This window comes from Hyperolius riggenbachi, chromosome 4, assembly GCF_040937935.1.
Source record: "Hyperolius riggenbachi isolate aHypRig1 chromosome 4, aHypRig1.pri, whole genome shotgun sequence".
Taxonomy (NCBI): Eukaryota; Metazoa; Chordata; class Amphibia; order Anura; family Hyperoliidae; genus Hyperolius; species Hyperolius riggenbachi.
The window spans coordinates 275412189-275432465 of record NC_090649.1 but is presented as its reverse complement, the minus strand read 5'-3'; the positions used below and the strand labels follow the sequence as shown (position 1 = coordinate 275432465).

The 20277-nt window shown below is 41.9% G+C and overlaps 1 protein-coding gene across 4 annotated transcripts in view; it reads left to right on the top strand.

Annotated features, from left to right (window-relative positions):
• The window catches only part of FIG4 (FIG4 phosphoinositide 5-phosphatase), a 576719-nt gene that overhangs the window by 315175 nt on the left and 241267 nt on the right, over window positions 1–20277 (top strand). For all 4 annotated transcript variants that reach the window (XM_068231289.1, XM_068231287.1, XM_068231288.1 and 1 more), the window contains one exon: window positions 8068–8234. In XM_068231289.1, the coding sequence (XP_068087390.1) occupies window positions 8068–8234 (167 nt within the window). The remainder of the gene's footprint in view (window positions 1–8067; window positions 8235–20277) is intronic.

The window sequence follows — 20277 nt, the reverse complement described above, 5'->3', positions numbered from 1 at the left end:
ATTCATTTTGGTGTGTCTAAAAGCTGTGAACCACGTCACATGAAAAATAGGTAGGGACAAACGCAATCAAACATAAAAAGTCATTTTCAGAATTATGATCAAACTTGTAAAAGTTTTAGCAACACTACAAGAGACATATGTGGTATCATTTTAACCATAATAGGTAGTAGAATAGAGTGTAAAGAGTTTTAGGGTTGAGGCCCATGTCTCCTGTATTCTTTTTAGTCACAGACTGAATCAAAAGAAATTACATTTTGCATATTCTGTACCAAAATAAATGACTTGTAAAATGAATACAAAGTGACAGAATATAAAATAAAACATATATTGTTACCTTTGGAACCTGGCTTTTTAAATATGTATGCCATGAGGGTATATTATTATTATTGAAAATAAGGTCTTGTAATCATCGAGTGTACAATGAGAAAGAAAAAAACAAAAAACAGAAAAAAAATACCTTTATTTCCAAATACAATATTGTCACCATACATTGTGCTAGGAACATAATCTAAATGTTGCAATAACCAGGATGGATTAGCAAATAAAATTAGTGGGTTTAACTTATAGTTAGCAATGTTTAATGTAAAGTTATAATGGATGTAATTGGAGAAATAGTTTGTTTTTTTCTATTTTTTTTCCCTTATTTTCCCTTTAAATTGCATAGAAAATAAGGTGATTACTAAACAAAATTAACACACACTAAAAGCCTAATTTATCCTAAAAAAAAACAATATATATATAGGTGTGATAAGTAGTAATAAAGTTACTGGCTAATAAATGGGAGCAGTGCCTATATGTGAAAATTACTCTCTGGCTGAAGTGGTTAAGGTGCGTAAAACAAGCATAGGAGAAATTCTAATAAACATACGGATCAGAGACAAACGGATCAATGATTAATTAAAGCAAACCTGAACTGAATATTAAATGTCAAAATAAACATACACATGTCATACTTACCTCCCGTGTAGTCTACTCCTCAATCTTTCTCCTCTCCTGTGTCTTGTTTGTCCTGTGTTATCAATGGAATTCTCCATCCTCCATTTTGAAAATCGCCCTTACCCCATAACAGCTTCTTGGTCAGCACACTGTTAAACTGTAACATCGTCCACTTGGGCCATAGGAAAACTTGGACATTACCTCGCTCATCAGTTGTCCTTTCAGTTATAACTGACAGCAACTGATATATTTCAGTTCGGACAAAATATAATCATAACTGGAAGAAATCTTTGTAAGAAGAAAATGGTGAACTTCTGAGAGGAATTGATGGTGATGTAAGTATTTGATATTCATTTGCAGGTACATCATGTGTTTATTTTAAATAATTTTACTTGGTTCGGGTTACCTTTAATCCTGGCCATGCATAGAAAGAACATATTAATTTCTCGGGAATGCATTAAAGAATATATTAATGTCTGATATGTAGATCTGTATGGAAATGAAAAAATCGGTGTAATCAATTTCCGGTTTGTTTGTGTAACTCAGTGGAAATGACACAGATATGTAGAACTTGAAACAGAGATCACTCCGCTAGGTATGTGTGCCTAAATTGACTGCTTTATTGCAGGAATACACTTTGAGGCGTCTGCTTTGTCTGTATTGACACTGTGTATCTATGCGATAAAGCAGTGAATTTGGGCAAAAGTACCTAGTTGAGTGGATTCTGACTACTACTTGGCAAGGTCCCTCGAAGTCTTGAAATCTGTATAAATACAATGTATGACCAATTCTGATATAGTAAACTTCTGATATAATAAAGTACTTTTCCTGGTCCCTTGGAGTTTACTATAAAGGTATTCTACTGTATATGTCAAGATCGGTGAATCCCCCTGAGACACGGGGCCGATTTACAGCGTTTTTGGCCAGCCTTTTGCACAGTTTTTGCGTTTTGAAAAACACTCTCTCATTCACTTAGAGTGCAATGTGAAAGTTTGGGCAACCTTGTTAATCATCATGATTTTCCTGTATAAATCGTTGGTTGTTACAATAAAAAAATGTCAGTTAAATATATCATATAGGAGACACACACAGTGATATTTGAGAAGTGAAATGAAGTTTATTGGATTTACGGAAAGTGTGCAATAATTGTTTAAACAGAATTAGGCAGGTGCATAAATGTGGGCACTGCTGTCATTTTATTGATTCTAAAACCTTTAGGCCCGTTTTCACAGCAGCCACACGCGTCTGCGAGACGCGCAGCGGCACTTCCGGGTCTGTGGTTATGCTGACGAATCCCATGAGCCGTGCCATGCACGGCTATGGGATTCGAACAGATTTGGATGGAAATGCTGGCCGAATCGCTAACGCAAGCGATTCGGCTGGCGGTGCCATTGTTCTCTATGGTAGAGTTTCCCTGCGCGATTTGCCTGCGGGGAAACTCTGCAGATTCGGAGCGAAAACCGCTCCAGTGGGAACGGGCCCTTAGAAATAATCAGGAATACTTTATTTCGCCAAGCATGACTGGGTCGTGCCCGGAATTGGTTTTGGCACAGTACATATAGCTCAGGAAGAGACAACGATAGGTAGTATAGAGCAGCAGAACAGAGTTAACACTACACTTACATACACAGAGGACAAGCAATTACATTTACATTATATTAGCAGCAATTTGGTATCACCCGTAACAGTACTGAAAAAGTTCAAGAATGGCCTTTCATCAATTAGTTGAATAATTATTGGAACTCAAATTGGCTTGGTAAGCTTAGTGACCCCTGACCTGCATACACAGGTGAATCCAATTTTAAAAAAGATTATTTAAGGGGGTCAATTGTAAGTTTCCCTTCTCTTTTAATTTTCTCTGAAGAGACAAAGGCCGGAATTGGCTTACTCCTAGGCATAGGCAAGTATGTCATGCTGAATAGGGTGGCTAATAATAATGATCTCATAAGTCATCAAGCAGTTGGGCTGGAAAACAGTTCAGAAAGGTCAATGCAGAATTCCATTGAACTGAGCACTTGAGCAACTATTTTCAGCCCCAAAGAGTGGACCCACTAAAGAACATAAAGGGGCGCTGCAACAACATATATAAGAATGTTAATTATTAAGGAAATCTCTCAGTAATTGTCCTGATTTCAGCATCTAAAATGCTACCTATTTTTATATATTGCAGTATCTTGGTATGCAAGTCCCACCCTCCCAATGATGGTTTGCCTAGGTTTTGATATCAATGAAGCCTCATCTTCCCAGAGATACTCGCCTATAGAGAGGGAAGGCTCAGGATCCTATAGAGCCTTCCCGTTCCTTGCTCAGTCCCCTTGTTCTATGGCTGCTCCCCGGTGAACTGACACTGCTGTGGGACTCCTAGGAAATTTTCTGAAGTACTCGCCTCCCTGAGTACTTCTGAAGACGGGTGCAACCTTATTGCACATGCGGGAGCCTGGACTTGTCTTTGGAAGTGCTCAGGGACACAGGTACCGTACTTTTGGAGACTGCAGGAGGTGGGCCAAAGACGTAGTCCGTGGATGCGGGTACAGAGCTGTACCCCCATCCATGGACTACATCTCCCGGCATGAATTGCGTTGTGAGCGTATGACACTGCTGGGAACTACTAAAGCCACCAGATGCTCCAGTTAGGTTGAGAAGATGGGGCAACTTGTATGGGGCGGGGGTTAGAGGAGCTGCACCCCGTACGTAAGTAATGATGTTTTCTCCCACCATAGCGCACACTCAATTACAAACCTCCCTTATGGGGAGCTCAGGTCACTTTAAGTAATAGCTTATCATTATTACTATGAACTAGGTTGTTTTTCCTTTAGTTATTTTTCTATTTTTTTCTTTTACTTCTTCCCCCAATTCTTAATAAATAATATAACATTATTTGAATCTATCACCTGCTCACCTGTGTATTTATTGAATGCTATTCTTATACTGGCACTGCCATAGAAATAGTGTTTGTACCTCTGTCTCAGTTGCCATAGCAGGCATAGCTGCCATAGAGCAAGATTTTATATGAAAGTTGTTCTGAATAATTGTTTCTTTTCAGGTTCTGTCTCTGATTATACAAGGGGTGGCAAGTAGAGATGTCGCGAACCTCCGATTTTCAGTTCGCGAACTCCGTTCGCGAACCTTCGCGGAAGGTTCGGTTCGCGGAAAAGTTCGCGAACCGCAATAGACTTCAATGGGGATGCGAACTTTAAAAAATAGAAAAAAATTATGCTGGCCACAAAAGTGATGGAAAAGATGTTTCAAGGGGTCTAACACCTGGAGGGGGGCATGGCGGAGTGGGATACATGCCCAAAGTCCCGGGGAAAATCTGGATGTGACGCAAAACAGCGTTTTAAGGGCAGAAATGACATTGAATGCTAAATTGCAGGCCTAAAGTGCTTTCAAACATCTTGCATGTGTATACATCAATCAGGGAGTGTAATTAGAGTTCTGCTTCACACTGACGCACCAAACTCACTGTGTAATGCACCGCAAACAGCTGTTTGCGTAGTGACGGTCGTGCTGGACTGGTGCGCACCGTGGCGAGAGTGTAGGCCGTGGCAGTTTTCAAGCCCATATGGTCGCCGGGCTGTGGTAGCTCAATGATAGAACAACAGTTACTGTCCAGCTGATCAAATTTGGTCTGTCCACAATGAAGCAACGACCTTATTATCTTCTTGTATGTAGGTAGGCATAGGTAGGTATCCCAGTAGTTAGCTAGGCATAGGTAGGAGTCCCAGTATAGGTAGGTAGGCATAGGTAGGAGTCCCAGTATAGGTAGGTAGGCATAGGTAGGTGTCCCAGTAGTTAGCTGGGCATAGGTAGAAGTCCCAGTATAGGTAGGTAGGCATAGGTAGGAGTCCCAGCATAGGTAGGTAGGCATAGGTAGGTGCCTCAGTAGTTAGCTAGACATAGGTAGGAGACCCAGTAGTTAGCTAGGCATAGGTAGGAGACCCAGTATAGGTAAGTAGGCATAGGTAGGTCCCCTAGTATAGGTAGGTAGGTAGGTGTCCCCGTATAGGTAAGTAGGTGCCCTAGTAGTTAGGTAGGCATAGGTAGATGTCCCAGTATAGCTAGTTAGGCAGGGCCTGGCTGGCACAGTAATTACAATTACCAAGGTTTAGCTGCAACAGATAGGGCTGTATAATGTCAGTGAGCAACACACACACACACACACACACACACACACACACACACACAAAAAACACATCTGGAAAACATTAGCTCTCAAAAGAGCTGTTGAGGGGTGCTATTTTAGCAATAACAATCAGCCAGGAGCAAGCCAAGACCAAGAGCCTAACTCATCTTTCCCTAGGAGAACAAGTCTGCAGCAGCTGTCCCTAGTCTGTCTCTAGCAGGCACACGAGTGAGTGCAATGGCCGGCAAACCTGCCTTATATAAGGGGGGTGGGGCTCCAGGGCTCAGTGTAGCCTGAATGGCTACAATGTGCCTGCTGACTGTGATGCAGAGGGTCAAAGTTGACCCTCATAGTGCATTATGGGGCGAATCGAACTTCCGCAAAAGTTCGCTTGGTCCAGGCGAACGCGAGCCCCCAAAGTTCGCCTGGAACCGTTCGCCAGCAAATTGTTCGCTATATCTCTAGTGGCAAGTGATTTGATTGTGTGTGAGCAAAGCTTATATGCTTATATATATTACCACAGGCTGCGCCACCTTTATGCACAAAAGTTTAAAAAAATCTAAAAAGTCGCCAATTTCTTATAACACCATAAGAGTGCTATGAGTTTGCTGTGGGAATATCCTGTTTTGAAGTGTGTGGACTTGTAAATACAGGATTACGCGATGTGTAGTTTGTTTCCTACTCCTAGGTCATACTGATTGAAGTAAGAGCACAGTGGATTTTTTCTACTAAAGCTTGTATGCTACCCTACTCTTGGCTTTCTGGTACATAGATTTTAAACTAGTCAGCTCATTCTTCTCAGATCTCTGACTACAAGGCATTTTTATCCACACAACTGCGACTCACTGGATATTTTCTCTTTTTTTAAACCATTCTCTGTAAACCCTAGAGATGGCTGTGTATGAACATCCAAGAAAATCAGCAGTTTCTGAAATACTCAGACCAGTCCTTCTGGCAAAACAACTATGGCACATTCAAAGTCACTTATATCCCTGTTCTTCCCCATTCTGATGCTCTGATCTTCAGCAACTTATCTTCACCACTTCTACATGCCTAAATGCATTGAGTTGCTGCCATGTGATTGGCAAATTAGCATTTTGACAATAAGCAGTTGAACAGGTGTACCTAATAAAGTGGCCAGTCCATGTTTGTGAAGGATGGGGCTGAGAGAGCAATGAGTGACCCATTTGTGATAGGCAGGCTTCCTTTTACTTTTCACAATCTGACCCAAATATCATAAATGTGCTTGGTTATTAATTTTGTCCTAATGTCTATTCTTTCATCAGCAACACTTCTCTTGTATTCCCTATCACAGTTTCCTTGGTTATATTAGAATTTCTTAGTCATGTTCGGCGTCTCTTCTTCGGAAGCATCTATTTGTCACAGTTTTTACTCTGAACAGAGAAAACATAAATCTAACAATGTTCAGCTGTTCATATGCCTGTCTGGGCTCCCTGTAGTTTTTTCCTTTTCAACCAACAATTTCTAGTTAGCAGCACACATGGAAGTATCGGTATAACTACACATCATTAGCAAGACGGGAAAGCAATGAAAAAAACACAGCTTGATGGAAAACTGTACACGTGACTGTGGTCTAATATGGTTTTGTGTGTTTGGTTTTTTTTTTAATAAAATGCAGTTTATCAAAAAAGTGGTCTCAGAAGTGAGTGGATCAGATTAAGACCAAAGAATGCTAAACAGCTATTGAATACTAATACTATTACTTTGTTACAAAGCAAACCAGTTTCAGATTAAGACCAAATAGTGCTAAACAGAGAGAGAGTATTAATCACAGGATTTTTATTGTTATTATTGTTTAGTATTTAAATAGCACTGACATCTTCTGCAGCGCTGTACAGAGTATATATATTGTCTTGACACTTAAAGGGAAGGTCCAAGCAACATAAAAAAATGAGTTTCACTTACCTGGGGCTTATACCTGCCCCATGCAGCCATCCTGTGCCCTCGTAGTCACTCACTGCTGCTCCAGTCCCCCCACAGGCAGCTTGCCAACCTCGGAGGTCGGCGGGCCGCATTGCGTACATTTTTACGCATTCCCGCTAGTGCAGGAACATTAACACATACATTTTTACGCACTACTGGTTCACACTGCACACATTCCCATCCGCGTTTAGGGAAAGCCTGCAGGAGGCTGACACGCACGGCATCAGACAGCGCATAGACTGCACTGTCTGATGTTCATACTGCATGCGTTCCGGACCTGTGCGGTCCGGGATCGCATGCTGCCTGCATTTGTTCCCAAAATGCGCGGCTGTCCCATTCACTTTCAGTGAATGGGATCAGCCACACAACGCATACAAACGCGGATGGCGTGCATTCGTATGCGTTGCGTTCCAAACGCACGGCCGTCCGCATGTGCTATTGTGAACAAAGCCTAAAACAAATCTGGGACTTAAATGGACAAACAATTTAGATGCATACCGTAGTAGAAGGAGGCCTCTGGATCCTCTAGAAGCTTCTTCGAGGCTTAACGACCTCTCCGCTGCTAGCCGGGACCCTCATTTTTTCATGGACCTGCTCCAGTCTGTGAACACGCATGCCCGCTCTGCGCAAATGTACTGTGATGACCCACGCTTGTGCAGTAGCTGCTTTGCAGTACGGTTGTGTGAACCTATTCCAGCGCTGGAATGGCGTTTTCTTCAGTGAGGTTCTTTCCATTGCAGAAAAGTTTTCTGGACAGTCGCTGTAATAGTTAATAGGCTTCCGAATTGTTAAAATAATTTTTGGTCAGAAGAAGTTTGCTGCTTGATAGATATGGGCAAGCTTATTCTCTTCCCCATGATGTAAAAATTAATATTATTTCAGTTGGAGGTCTAGGAAGTTTTTATAGAACTATTTGTTTTACCCCTACCATTTTCTAATATTATTAAAGTGGGGATTTGTACTTCACATTTGTACTTCACATGTATTAAGCTGCAGTTTATATGAATGTTTTTGGGTTATAACTTTTTACTGAGAACATGAGGCATTTTTTTCTTTTCTGTTAGATTATTTGAGGAGCTGTATGAGGATCATGGTGACACTTTATCTCTTCAGTATGGAGGCTCCCAACTTGTTCACAGAGTCAAAACTTACCGGAAGATTGCCCCATGGACTCAGCATTCTAAGGACATCATGCAGACACTTTCTAGATACTACAGTAATGCATTTTCTGGTAAGCCACACCTTCCAAAGCAATCTAGCACTAGAAAACACATTTCTTTATAACCAGTGAATTTGATTTCCTTGGCAACAGATAATAATATACAGCGTTAACACTACAACAATACTTCTTGCTGTTACTAACAGGATTCCTCAGCCTCAGCTAGTCAGAGTCTAGATTTCAGATACCTAGTACAACTATACCCCTTGTTACTACTGCTTGGCCTCTGCATTTCTAAATAGGCCAGTTTATGGTGAGGCCCAGTAGTGTATGGTAAGGCCCAGTGTTGAGAAGAAACATTGGTAGGAGGGGCATGCCAACGAACTAAAGGAAACTTCTGTTCTAGCAAGTTTAGCTGAATCCAGGAACCCATTGGGGCTCGAGATCCTGTTACTGACAACATCCAGCTGCTGCGATGGTAAGGCTGCAAACTACAATATGCACCCGTTAGGACTACAGTGATTTAATATAGACTTTTTAATGGGTTTGAAATAATCTAAATCCACCTTCTTACATTTTTGTCACCGTGTTTATGCTGAATACACACGTTGCGATTTTCCGCGGGATCGATTCGATTATTTCCAACATGTTCGATCGTGTTTCGATGGATACAGCCGTCGATTTTGCATACTTAATATGCAAAATCGACGGCTGTATCCATCGAAACACGATAGAACATGTTGGAAATGACCGAATCGATCCCGCGAATCGCGCGGGAAATCGCAACGTGTGTATTCAGCATTAGAGTTCGGCACAGGTGGAAAAGTCTTGCATTGTGAAAAATGACACTTGGCACTGACTTGCAATTTCAGAGAAGTCTTATCAACTGCTGAAACCCCTTTAATAAAATGGACACACTTAAAACTCACAAACAAATGTAGCTTGCTGGGAAAACTTGAACATGTCTATGTAAATGGCTTTGTTATATACCGTACATGAAATGTGTCAGCAAAGAGAGAGTTAGCAGAACTGATTAGTAAATAAAAGTTCAGCCATTGAGAGCGAGCTGATGTTAGACACTACTGAGTCATAGGTGACTGCTGAGAATTTCAGGTAAACAGTGTTACTAAGGATGCTGTAGGCAGGTGACAAAGGTTCAGCAAGCTAGTGCATTGCTGATTCACAGTTTATCACAGTGGGAAGGTCTATATGACCCAGCTAGCAAAAAGAAGATAAAAGTTGTTACTTTAACAGCATTTAGACACGAAGGAAGGAGGTTATTCCTTTTCTATATAAGTATAAGGCATGCTAGATTTTGTAAAATTGGGGGCTTCTCGCTCATATTTACAAATAACATATATTTCACAATAATCTGTATTGTGAAAATGATACATAGTTTAAAAAACAAGATGAACTTTAGTGTATTGAACGCCGCTTTGCAATGCTTCATTATACTTGATTTACTTGATACATTTTAAGTGATAATAGTATTTTTCCTGTTTACTCTGATCCATTAACCATTTACCGCCATCCTAACGTATTAAAACGTCATGCTTACCGCTATTAACAGCAACATGACGTTTTAATACGTCGCGCATTCCCGCCGCTGCTACCGCCGTGTGTCCGCCGCTACCGCCGCCATTACCGTCGGGATCCCGTGCTGGGCGATTGGGGAAGAGGACTGAACAGTCCTCTACCCAATCGCAGTGCCTGGAGTGAATGGACGTGACCGCGAACAGCGGCTACGTCCATTCACATAAACAGGAAATGTAACAGTTTAATAAAGTGTGTAAAAAAAAAAAAAAAAAAGTGAACACGTCCTATGAGTGTTCACCAGCGCCATCTTGTGGCCAAAAAGTATATTACACCTACAAAACACACACATTTTCAAGTATATACACATCATTAATAAAATTACACTTCCAACCCTCCCCCCCAAAAAAAACACTTGTAAAAAAAAAAAAATCAGCTTAAAAAAATAAATAAATAGTTGCCTTAGGGACTCAGCTTTTTTTATTCTATATTTTATGGGGGAAAATTAATTTTAATTTATTACATAGGGGCTTGTAATTATGGCCAGAACAAACAGAAAAATAACCACTTATATTTCAAAATAATATACTGTCGCCATACATTGTGGTAGGGACATAATCTAAATGGTTTAATTATCGGGACCACTGGGCAAATAAAACGTGTTTGTTTTATCCACAGGAGAATGTTTAATTTTAAAACTATAAAGGCTGAACACTGAGAAATAATGATTTTTTTTCTTTTTTTTTCTGTTTTTCTCATTAAAATGCATTTAGAATAAAAAAATTCTTAGCAAAATGTACTATCCACAGAAAGCCTAATTGGTGGCGAAAAAAACGAGGTATAGATCATTTTCTTGTGATAAGTAGTAATAAAGTTATTAGGGAATAAAAGGGAGGAGCGCTGACAACTGAAAATTGCTCTGGTCCGTTAGGATAAAAACCCTTGGGGGTGAACTGGTTAAAGAAACAGTTCACTCTCCTTTGCATATGTTTTGGGCTTACAGTAAGTGCAATACATATCGATCTCTGCTCCCTCTTTTTGCAAGTGTACTCTCATTTTTCCCCACTCACTGCAGGAGAGTGGTTGTATGATTTTGTGTGTTTTGTATGTTATTACTTTTTAACAGGATTTGCATATTGTACCAGCTCTCAGATTTTTAATATTTGCTATATGAATGAAAATTCATATTTTGAATAGTGCATTCCGAAATACGTTGTTATTTTGAAATGTTAAAAAACAGTATGGCAGGGAGCACACTTGTCCTAGCAGATTTACATGTGATTTAAGGGTTTATGGCGCTATGAAATCCCGTATGCGGTTTCCACATGCGATTTCCTTTGTTCCTTAATGATTTACCAGATTGCCAAAAATATATTGTAATTGGGAATGCACACGTTGTACGGAAAGAAGCTGAAAACTGTCAGATTTTAAATTGTGGAGAAAATGCATAAATGCAAAGGACACAAACACGGAAAATCTTAAATTCCCAAGCAGTCCACTGACTTTAGTGGCTGGAGCAGCAGTGTGTGTTTTGCTGTGCGTAGCAAAATACGCACAATTCAAACAAGTGCGCTCCCTACCGAAATGTTTTCTTTATTCATTTCTTATTTTTGAATTATTAAATATGTTTTAAAGAACAAGTGACACCCATGCTAACCTAGAAATAAAAAAACACATATATAAGGAGATAAATACTAGCTCTACTTACATAACAGATGTATTGCACTGTCCACTTTATGATTCCTGTGAATGTTATAAAAGAAAAGCAGAGAATCCTATTCTAGGCAGTTTCCATCTTGGTTACCTTTGAATGACGCTAATCCTGACATCATTTCCTCCCTCACTCTTTTTTTCTCCTCTTGCTAATTGTGTATCATTACCCGCACTCCTCCCAGAGTCTTCAGACACTCCCACTGAGGTCTGTACTAGGACGTGCACTGTCTTATGTCATTAGAAGGAGGGGGAAATAAAGGGAAGAGGAGGAATACATTATAGATAAAAAGACCCCCCAGCATGCAACTGTTTTGCCAGACAATGGCAATTAAAGGGCCAGTGCTCCTAAGGTATGTGATAACTCCCGCATCCTGTTTGTCCACTGTGATTGATGGAATTCTCTGTCCTCCATTTTGAAAATGGTCATTACTCCATAACAGCTTCCTGCTCAGCACACTGTTAAACTGTTATATTGCCCACTTGAGCCATAGGGAAACATGGACATTACCTTACACATTCAGTTGTAACTGACAGCAGCTGATATTGTAAAAGGAAAATAACTTACTCAATGAGACTTCTTCAATTCGTGCCAATGAAAATGAAATCTTTATTCACTCAGCTGAGGACCCTTTTATATACCAGCATTTATTAAAGGAGAAACAGGCTAGCTGCAGCCTGGCCAGTCACAAAAGGGTGGAGACTTCCTTCCTCTGTTGATCTTTATACCCCAGTTAACATGCTAATATATTCCTCCCTCCAAACGGTCTGTAATCCCATGAGTCCAATGAGCAATGTCCAGTTTCTTCTTCTGGGTGTGTCCGGTCCTCCTCTGTGTCCTTCATAAATAATTTAGAAGTCAACAGGAACAAGAAATCTTCTGTTCACCAGTTTCCTGTTTCGTTTCTCTCAGAGTCGCTCTCACCTTCAGGAAACTGGTTTAGACTGGCCCCTTCAACCTGCTCATTCTGCGCCTGGCACAGAATGACACTGGGGGGAGGTTTGAAGGTTGTTCTGGTCTTTTACTGTGAAGGAATATAGAAAGCTGTGCACAGTGAATGGTTCAAAACATATATATAACATATATTCAGTGATATCGTGATAACTCCTTGGTTAACAATAATCCTTTTACTTAAAGTGTCACTCTAACACAATAATCTAATCTTGTGCATGTGGACTGTATAGCCACATAGGTTACACAGGATATACATAAAGATTAACAGATTAATTATAAAATTCTTTCCACATTTCCCTCCTGTTGACACATGTAAAAAATCATGTGTCATTACTGCAAGTCAGTTTAAACATCACATCAGTCAAGAAAAAATTAAGAGGTCAGCAGTATACAGGGTGACCTAAAAGTGAAGCCCGAGACAGCAAAGCTGCAGAGGGAGCTGTAGTTGTAGACGTTAGGACTGCCAAATCGTTGCCACGGGAGATGAGGGGACTGGGAAGTTGCACACAAGTGGATGGCCAGTGTTGCGGGAACCCGCATAACATCCATGGTACGTAGGACAGGTGGGCTCGTCAGTTGCTGGCACCTAACCCTGCGGACACCACTAAGCCGCAAACGTATGCATGATGGGAAAGCATACAGGCTGGTAGTGAAAACAGTGGGGGACGGAATCCCATATCGTAGGGTAAGTGATAAACACACAGCTTGAGCAAAGACGCAGAAAGAAGCTTATCTATTCCACGATGTTCTTCAGCTCACTACTGTAAGACCTGTTGGTGTATTCCCTCCTGTGCACATAAAACTGATCCACAGAGATTTGTCAATTGCCCTGCGGACAAGTCACTGCGCACATGCGGACGGGAAAAACATCCTTTGGTCAGTAAACAACAAAGAAAACAAAAGTACAGGGCCAGGGTGGTGCAGCAGTGTTCAGTTTTTTTTTTTTTACAATGAAGACGTAGATGCCCAAGCAAACTGGCTGTGCAGCATAGGCGGTGGGGGGGGGGGGGGGGGGGGGTGGATGGATGGATCTGGAGGGATTGGGCTGGTGGAGGTGGGGTGGGGCTGGTGGGGGTGGGATGGGGCTGGTGGAGGTGGGATGGGCGCTGGTGGAGGTGGGATGGGCGCTTGGCAGAGAACTACAATCATACATCCCTTCTAACATATCCGCAAATTACAAAAATCTATCAGGTGTCAATCAAACCAGTCAATCAATCGATGACAACGACCCACAGACTACAGCAATGCAGCAATCAATTATTCCCAGAAGCAAAAAACAAAATCATCATATTTACTCTTATAGTTGAAAATAACATCTGCGGGGTTTCTCCTTTTTTTTTTTTTTTATCCCGCATTCTGGGTTTCACAAAATATATACATTAACTTCTTTTCAAACAAACCTTTCATCTTGCGACATGCATTCTCTCGAATCCCTTTGTTCCGCTTCAACACACACACACACACACATCTAGACTGGGATCAGTAGTTCATGAAATCTCTTGCCCCCTCCTCAGAAATGTGGGCGTGACTGAACTCCTTCTCACAGATCCCGAACAGAAACTCCACTCAAATTTCACAGAATTTAACAGCACAAACACATCCCAAATGACCTACATTCACAGACAATTGCAGACAGTATAAATGCTTATAAACCTCCAAACTTCAGGCAAAAACATCAGACAAACAGAATATAAAACTTCTACAGGTATTCGTATACTGTAGAAAATACACAAACAACAAACAAACAGCAGCTCATAACTTGTGGATTTTCCCCTGTAGCCCCCCTCCTCCTCCCCCTCTGCTGAATACTTCCAGGGGAGCTCTGGTGATTTAGATTTCAGAGCTCAGAATTCCCAGCTTCACATTTTACACGATCCTTTTAATACCATAGCATAACATTCCATCTTGACATTCGTTTTTTCAGTAATACACTTACACATTTACCTTCAACTAGGGCACAAATTAGTACCCTTAACTACGCTTTGTCACTGTGGCCCCTCGGGCCCTCTGGGGGCATTGCCGGGCCAGGTGACCTTTCAACCCACATTCAAAGCATGCTCCGCATTCCCTGCGACCTTCAAAATCCTTAGATCTGCGCTTTCGTGGGCGTGTGAAATGCCCATTATCATTCACATAACAACCATTCTCATCACTGCAACCATAAACATTTGTAGCAACTTTCTTCCCTTTCTTTTCCTTAATCCCACATACAGGGTGCCGGATGCTTTTTAGAAAATCACTCGGTCTGCAGACTCTATGATCCACAACATATTGTGTGACACACTTGCACAATCCTTCAGTCAAAACCTCACGTATAGCAATCCTACACCGTTCATAAGGGGAATCTGTTGTTTCAGCAGCAGGGGGAGCTACACCTCTATATTTACTAAAAACCTTCATCACTTTATCCAGTAGCTCATCTATGTCTAATCCATGTATATCATATTCCACCTCATATGTCTGGGAGGTCCCATCCACCTTTTGTGGGAGGGGCTGGGTTTGGTCTTGGGGAGAGTTCTGAGGAACCTGACATACAGTAGATGGTACCTCCTCCAAGTCTTTGTTCTCTATCCCTAACCAATGTGCTAAGACTTGGCCCCTCCTCGTATATGCTTCTAGTAGCCATTTTTGAGCTTCTGGTAAACCATATTGCTTCTCTAACACCACATTTCCCTGAGCATCACATTTAATTTGAGAAACAAGATTTCTGCACTCCTCAAGATGCAGATGTCCTGAAAAATCATATTTACTTTTCCACAGGCTGCAATATTTTACCCAGTTTTTATTTTTCTTGCGCATAACACATTCATCATTAGTGGCCATAAGTTTACTAGTACCTTGGCCCATTCTTACACAACAATCGGACAATTCTTTTACTGTTTAACTCACCCCCCCCCCTTGTTTACACACCTCTTCACAATGTTCCGTGGGTCCCCTCCCGGAAAATGTACTGCCTTCTATGCACAAAGATATAACAATTCCTGCATTTACAGCGCAAAGATCTTACAATTCCCGCTGAGGCAGAGTGCCTGCACTAAGATGAAAAACGTTCCTGCTAAGGCACCTCGGGGGCTGCAGCAGAGACCTGACAATGCTCAGTGTAATAAACCGTTACTTGGGACTTAGGACTTAGGGAGTTAAACCTTTAAACATACTTCAAACATCATAACAACACATCAACAGCTTACACTCTAATTTTGCGCAGCCCTGTGTATAAGGAGTTACAGAAACAAAAGGTAGTACTTACAATTAAGAAGCTTTCAGGACACCCGAGAAGTTTGTTTTAGAATCCTAAGCAGGCGATTTCACCGACCTTGGCTGAAGAAGTCTCACGGTTCGAAATAAACCGTATGTCACAAGGACATGAGATCTAGTTGCGTTTGGCCACCTTTTTGAAAGAAACGTAGTCTCGGTGGGCTTTCACCGGCTTGCTATCAGATTCGCCAGTCGCAAACGCGCTCCTAGGCCTCACCTCTCTGTAACGATAGGTTCCCGGTTCCGGAGGACCAGATGTAAAAGGAAAATAACTTACTCAATGAGACTTCTTCAATTCGTGCCAATGAAAATGAAATCTTTATTCACTCAGCTGAGGACCCTTTTATATACCAGCATTTATTAAAGGAGAAACAGGCTAGCTGCAGCCTGGCCAGTCACAAAAGGGTGGAGACTTCCTTCCTCTGTTGATCTTTATACCCCAGTTAACATGCTAATATATTCCTCCCTCCAAACAGTCTGTAATCCCATGAGTCCAATGAGCAATGTCCAGTTTCTTCTTCTGGGTGTGTCCGGTCCTCCTCTGTGTCCTTCATAAATAATTTAGAAGTCAACAGGAACAAGAAATCTTCTGTTCACCAGTTTCCTGTTTCGTTTCTCTCAGAGTCGCTCTCATCTTCAGGAAACTGGTTTAGACTGGCCCCTTCAACCTGCTCATTCTGCGCCTGGCACAGAATGACACTGGGGGGAGGTTTGAAGGTTGTTCTGGTCTTTTACTGTGAAGGAATATAGAAAGCTGTGCACAGTGAATGGTTCAAAACATATATATAACATATATTCAGTGATATCGTGATAACTCCTTGGTTAACAATAATCCTTTTACTTAAAGTGTCACTCTAACACAATAATCTAATCTTGTGCATGTGGTCTGTATAACCACATAGGTTACACAGGATATACATAAAGATTAACAGATTAATTATAAAATTCTTTCCACATTTCCCTCCTGTTGACACATGTAAAAAATCATGTGTCATTACTGCAAGTCAGTTTAAACATCACATCAGTCAAGAAAAAATTAAGAGGTCAGCAGTATACAGGGTGACCTAAAAGTGAAGCCTGAGACAGCAAAGCTGCAGAGGGAGCTGTAGTTGTAGACGTTAGGACTGCCAAATCGTTGCCACGGGAGATGAGGGGACTGGGAAGTTGCACACAAGTGGATGGCCAGTGTTGCGGGAACCCGCATAACATCCATGGTACGTAGGACAGGTGGGCTCGTCAGTTGCTGGCACCTAACCCTGCGGACACCACTAAGCCGCAAACGTATGCATGATGGGAAAGCATACAGGCTGGTAGTGAAAACAGTGGGGGACGGAATCCCATATCGTAGGGTAAGTGATAAACACACAGCTTGAGCAAAGACGCAGAAAGAAGCTTATCTATTCCACGATGTTCTTCAGCTCACTACTGTAAGACCTGTTGGTGTATTCCCTCCTGTGCACATAAAACTGATCCACAGAGATTTGTCAATTGCCCTGCGGACAAGTCACTGCGCACATGCGGACGGGAAAAACATCCTTTGGTCAGTAAACAACAAAGAAAACAAAAGTACAGGGCCAGGGTGGTGCAGCAGTGTTCAGTTTTTTTTTTTTTTACAATGAAGACGTAGATGCCCAAGCAAACTGGCTGTGCAGCATAGGCGGTGGGGGGGGGGGGGGATGGATGGATCTGGAGGGATTGGGCTGGTGGAGGTGGGGTGGGGCTGGTGGAGGTGGGGTGGGGCTGGTGGAGGTGGGGTGGGGCTGGTGGGGGTGGGATGGGGCTGGTGGAGGTGGGATGGGCGCTGGTGGAGGTGGGATGGGCGCTTGGCAGAGAACTACAATCATACATCCCTTCTAACATATCCGCAAATTACAAAAATCTATCAGGTGTCAATCAAACCAGTCAATCAATCGATGACAACGACCCACAGACTACAGCAATGCAGCAATCAATTATTCCCAGAAGCAAAAAACAAAATCATCATATTTACTCTTATAGTTGAAAATAACATCTGCGGGGTTTCTCCTTTTTTTTTTTTTATCCCGCATTCTGGGTTTCACAAAATATATACATTAACTTCTTTTCAAACAAACCTTTCATCTTGCGACATGCATTCTCTCGAATCCCTTTGTTCCGCTTCAACACACACACACATCTAGGCTGGGATCAGTAGTTCATGAAATCTCTTGCCCCCTCCTCAGAAATGTGGGCGTGACTGAACTCCTTCTCACAGATCCCGAACAGAAACTCCACTCAAATTTCACAGAATTTAACAGCACAAACACATCCCAAATGACCTACATTCACAGACAATTGCAGACAGTATAAATGCTTATAAACCTCCAAACTTCAGGCAAAAACATCAGACAAACAGAATATAAAACTTCTACAGGTATTCGTATACTGTAGAAAATACACAAACAACAAACAAACAGCAGCTCATAACTTGTGGATTTTCCCCTGTAGCCCCCCTCCTCCTCCCCCTCTGCTGGATACTTCCAGGGGAGCTCTGGTGATTTAGATTTCAGAGCTCAGAATTCCCAGCTTCACATTTTACACGATCCTTTTAATACCATAGCATAACATTCCATCTTGACATTCGTTTTTTCAGTAATACACTTACACATTTACCTTCAACTAGGGCACAAATTAGTACCCTTAACTACGCTTTGTCACTGTGGCCCCTCGGGCCCTCTGGGGGCATTGCCGGGCCAGGTGACCTTTCAACCCACATTCAAAGCATGCTTCGCATTCCCTGCGACCTTCAAAATCCTTAGATCTGCGCTTTCGTGGGCGTGTGAAATGCCCATTATCATTCACATAACAACCATTCTCATCACTGCAACCATAAACATTTGTAGCAACTTTCTTCCCTTTCTTTTCCTTAATCCCACATACAGGGTGCCGGATGCTTTTTAGAAAATCACTCGGTCTGCAGACTCTATGATCCACAACATATTGTGTGACACACTTGCACAATCCTTCAGTCAAAACCTCACGTATAGCAATCCTACACCGTTCATAAGGGGAATCTGTTGTTTCAGCAGCAGGGGGAGCTACACCTCTATATTTACTAAAAACCTTCATCACTTTATCCAGTAGCTCATCTATGTCTAATCCATGTATATCATATTCCACCTCATATGTCTGGGAGGTCCCATCCACCTTTTGTGGGAGGGGCTGGGTTTGGTCTTGGGGAGAGTTCTGAGGAACCTGACATACAGTAGATGGTACCTCCTCCAAGTCTTTGTTCTCTATCCCTAACCAATGTGCTAAGACTTGGCCCCTCCTCGTATATGCTTCTAGTAGCCATTTTTGAGCTTCTGGTAAACCATATTGCTTCTCTAACACCACATTTCCCTGAGCATCACATTTAATTTGAGAAACAAGATTTCTGCACTCCTCAAGATGCAGATGTCCTGAAAAATCATATTTACTTTTCCACAGGCTGCAATATTTTACCCAGTTTTTATTTTTCTTGCGCATAACACATTCATCATTAGTGGCCATAAGTTTACTTGTACCTTGGCCCATTCTTACACAACAATCGGACAATTCTTTTACTGTTTAACTCACCCCCCCCCCCCCCCTTGTTTACACACCTCTTCACAATGTTCCGTGGGTCCCCTCCCGGAAAATGTACTGCCCTCTATGCACAAAGATATAACAATTCCTGCATTTACAGCGCAAAGATCTTACAATTCCCGCTGAGGCAGAGTGCCTGCACTAAGATGAAAAACGTTCCTGCTAAGGCACCTCGGGGGCTGCAGCAGAGACCTGACAATGCTCAGTGTAATAAACCGTTACTTGGGACTTAGGACTTAGGGAGTTAAACCTTTAAACATACTTCAAACATCATAACAACACATCAACAGCTTACACTCTAATTTTGCGCAGCCCTGTGTATAAGGAGTTACAGAAACAAAAGGTAGTACTTACAATTAAGAAGCTTTCAGGACACCCGAGAAGTTTGTTTTAGAATCCTAAGCAGGCGATTTCACCGACCTTGGCTGAAGAAGTCTCACGGTTCGAAATAAACCGTATGTCACAAGGACATGAGATCTAGTTGCGTTTGGCCACCTTTTTGAAAGAAACGTAGTCTCGGTGGGCTTTCACCGGCTTGCTATCAGATTCGCCAGTCGCAAACGCGCTCCTAGGCCTCACCTCTCTGTAACGATAGGTTCCCGGTTCCGGAGGACCAGATGTAAAAGGAAAATAACTTACTCAATGAGACTTCTTCAATTCGTGCCAATGAAAATGAAATCTTTATTCACTCAGCTGAGGACCCTTTTATATACCAGCATTTATTAAAGGAGAAACAGGCTAGCTGCAGCCTGGCCAGTCACAAAAGGGTGGAGACTTCCTTCCTCTGTTGATCTTTATACCCCAGTTAACATGCTAATATATTCCTCCCTCCAAACAGTCTGTAATCCCATGAGTCCAATGAGCAATGTCCAGTTTCTTCTTCTGGGTGTGTCCGGTCCTCCTCTGTGTCCTTCATAAATAATTTAGAAGTCAACAGGAACAAGAAATCTTCTGTTCACCAGTTTCCTGTTTCGTTTTTCTCAGAGTCCCTCTCACCTTCAGGAAACTGGTTTAGACTGGCCCCTTCAACCTGCTCATTCTGCGCCTGGCACAGAATGACACTGGGGGGAGGTTTGA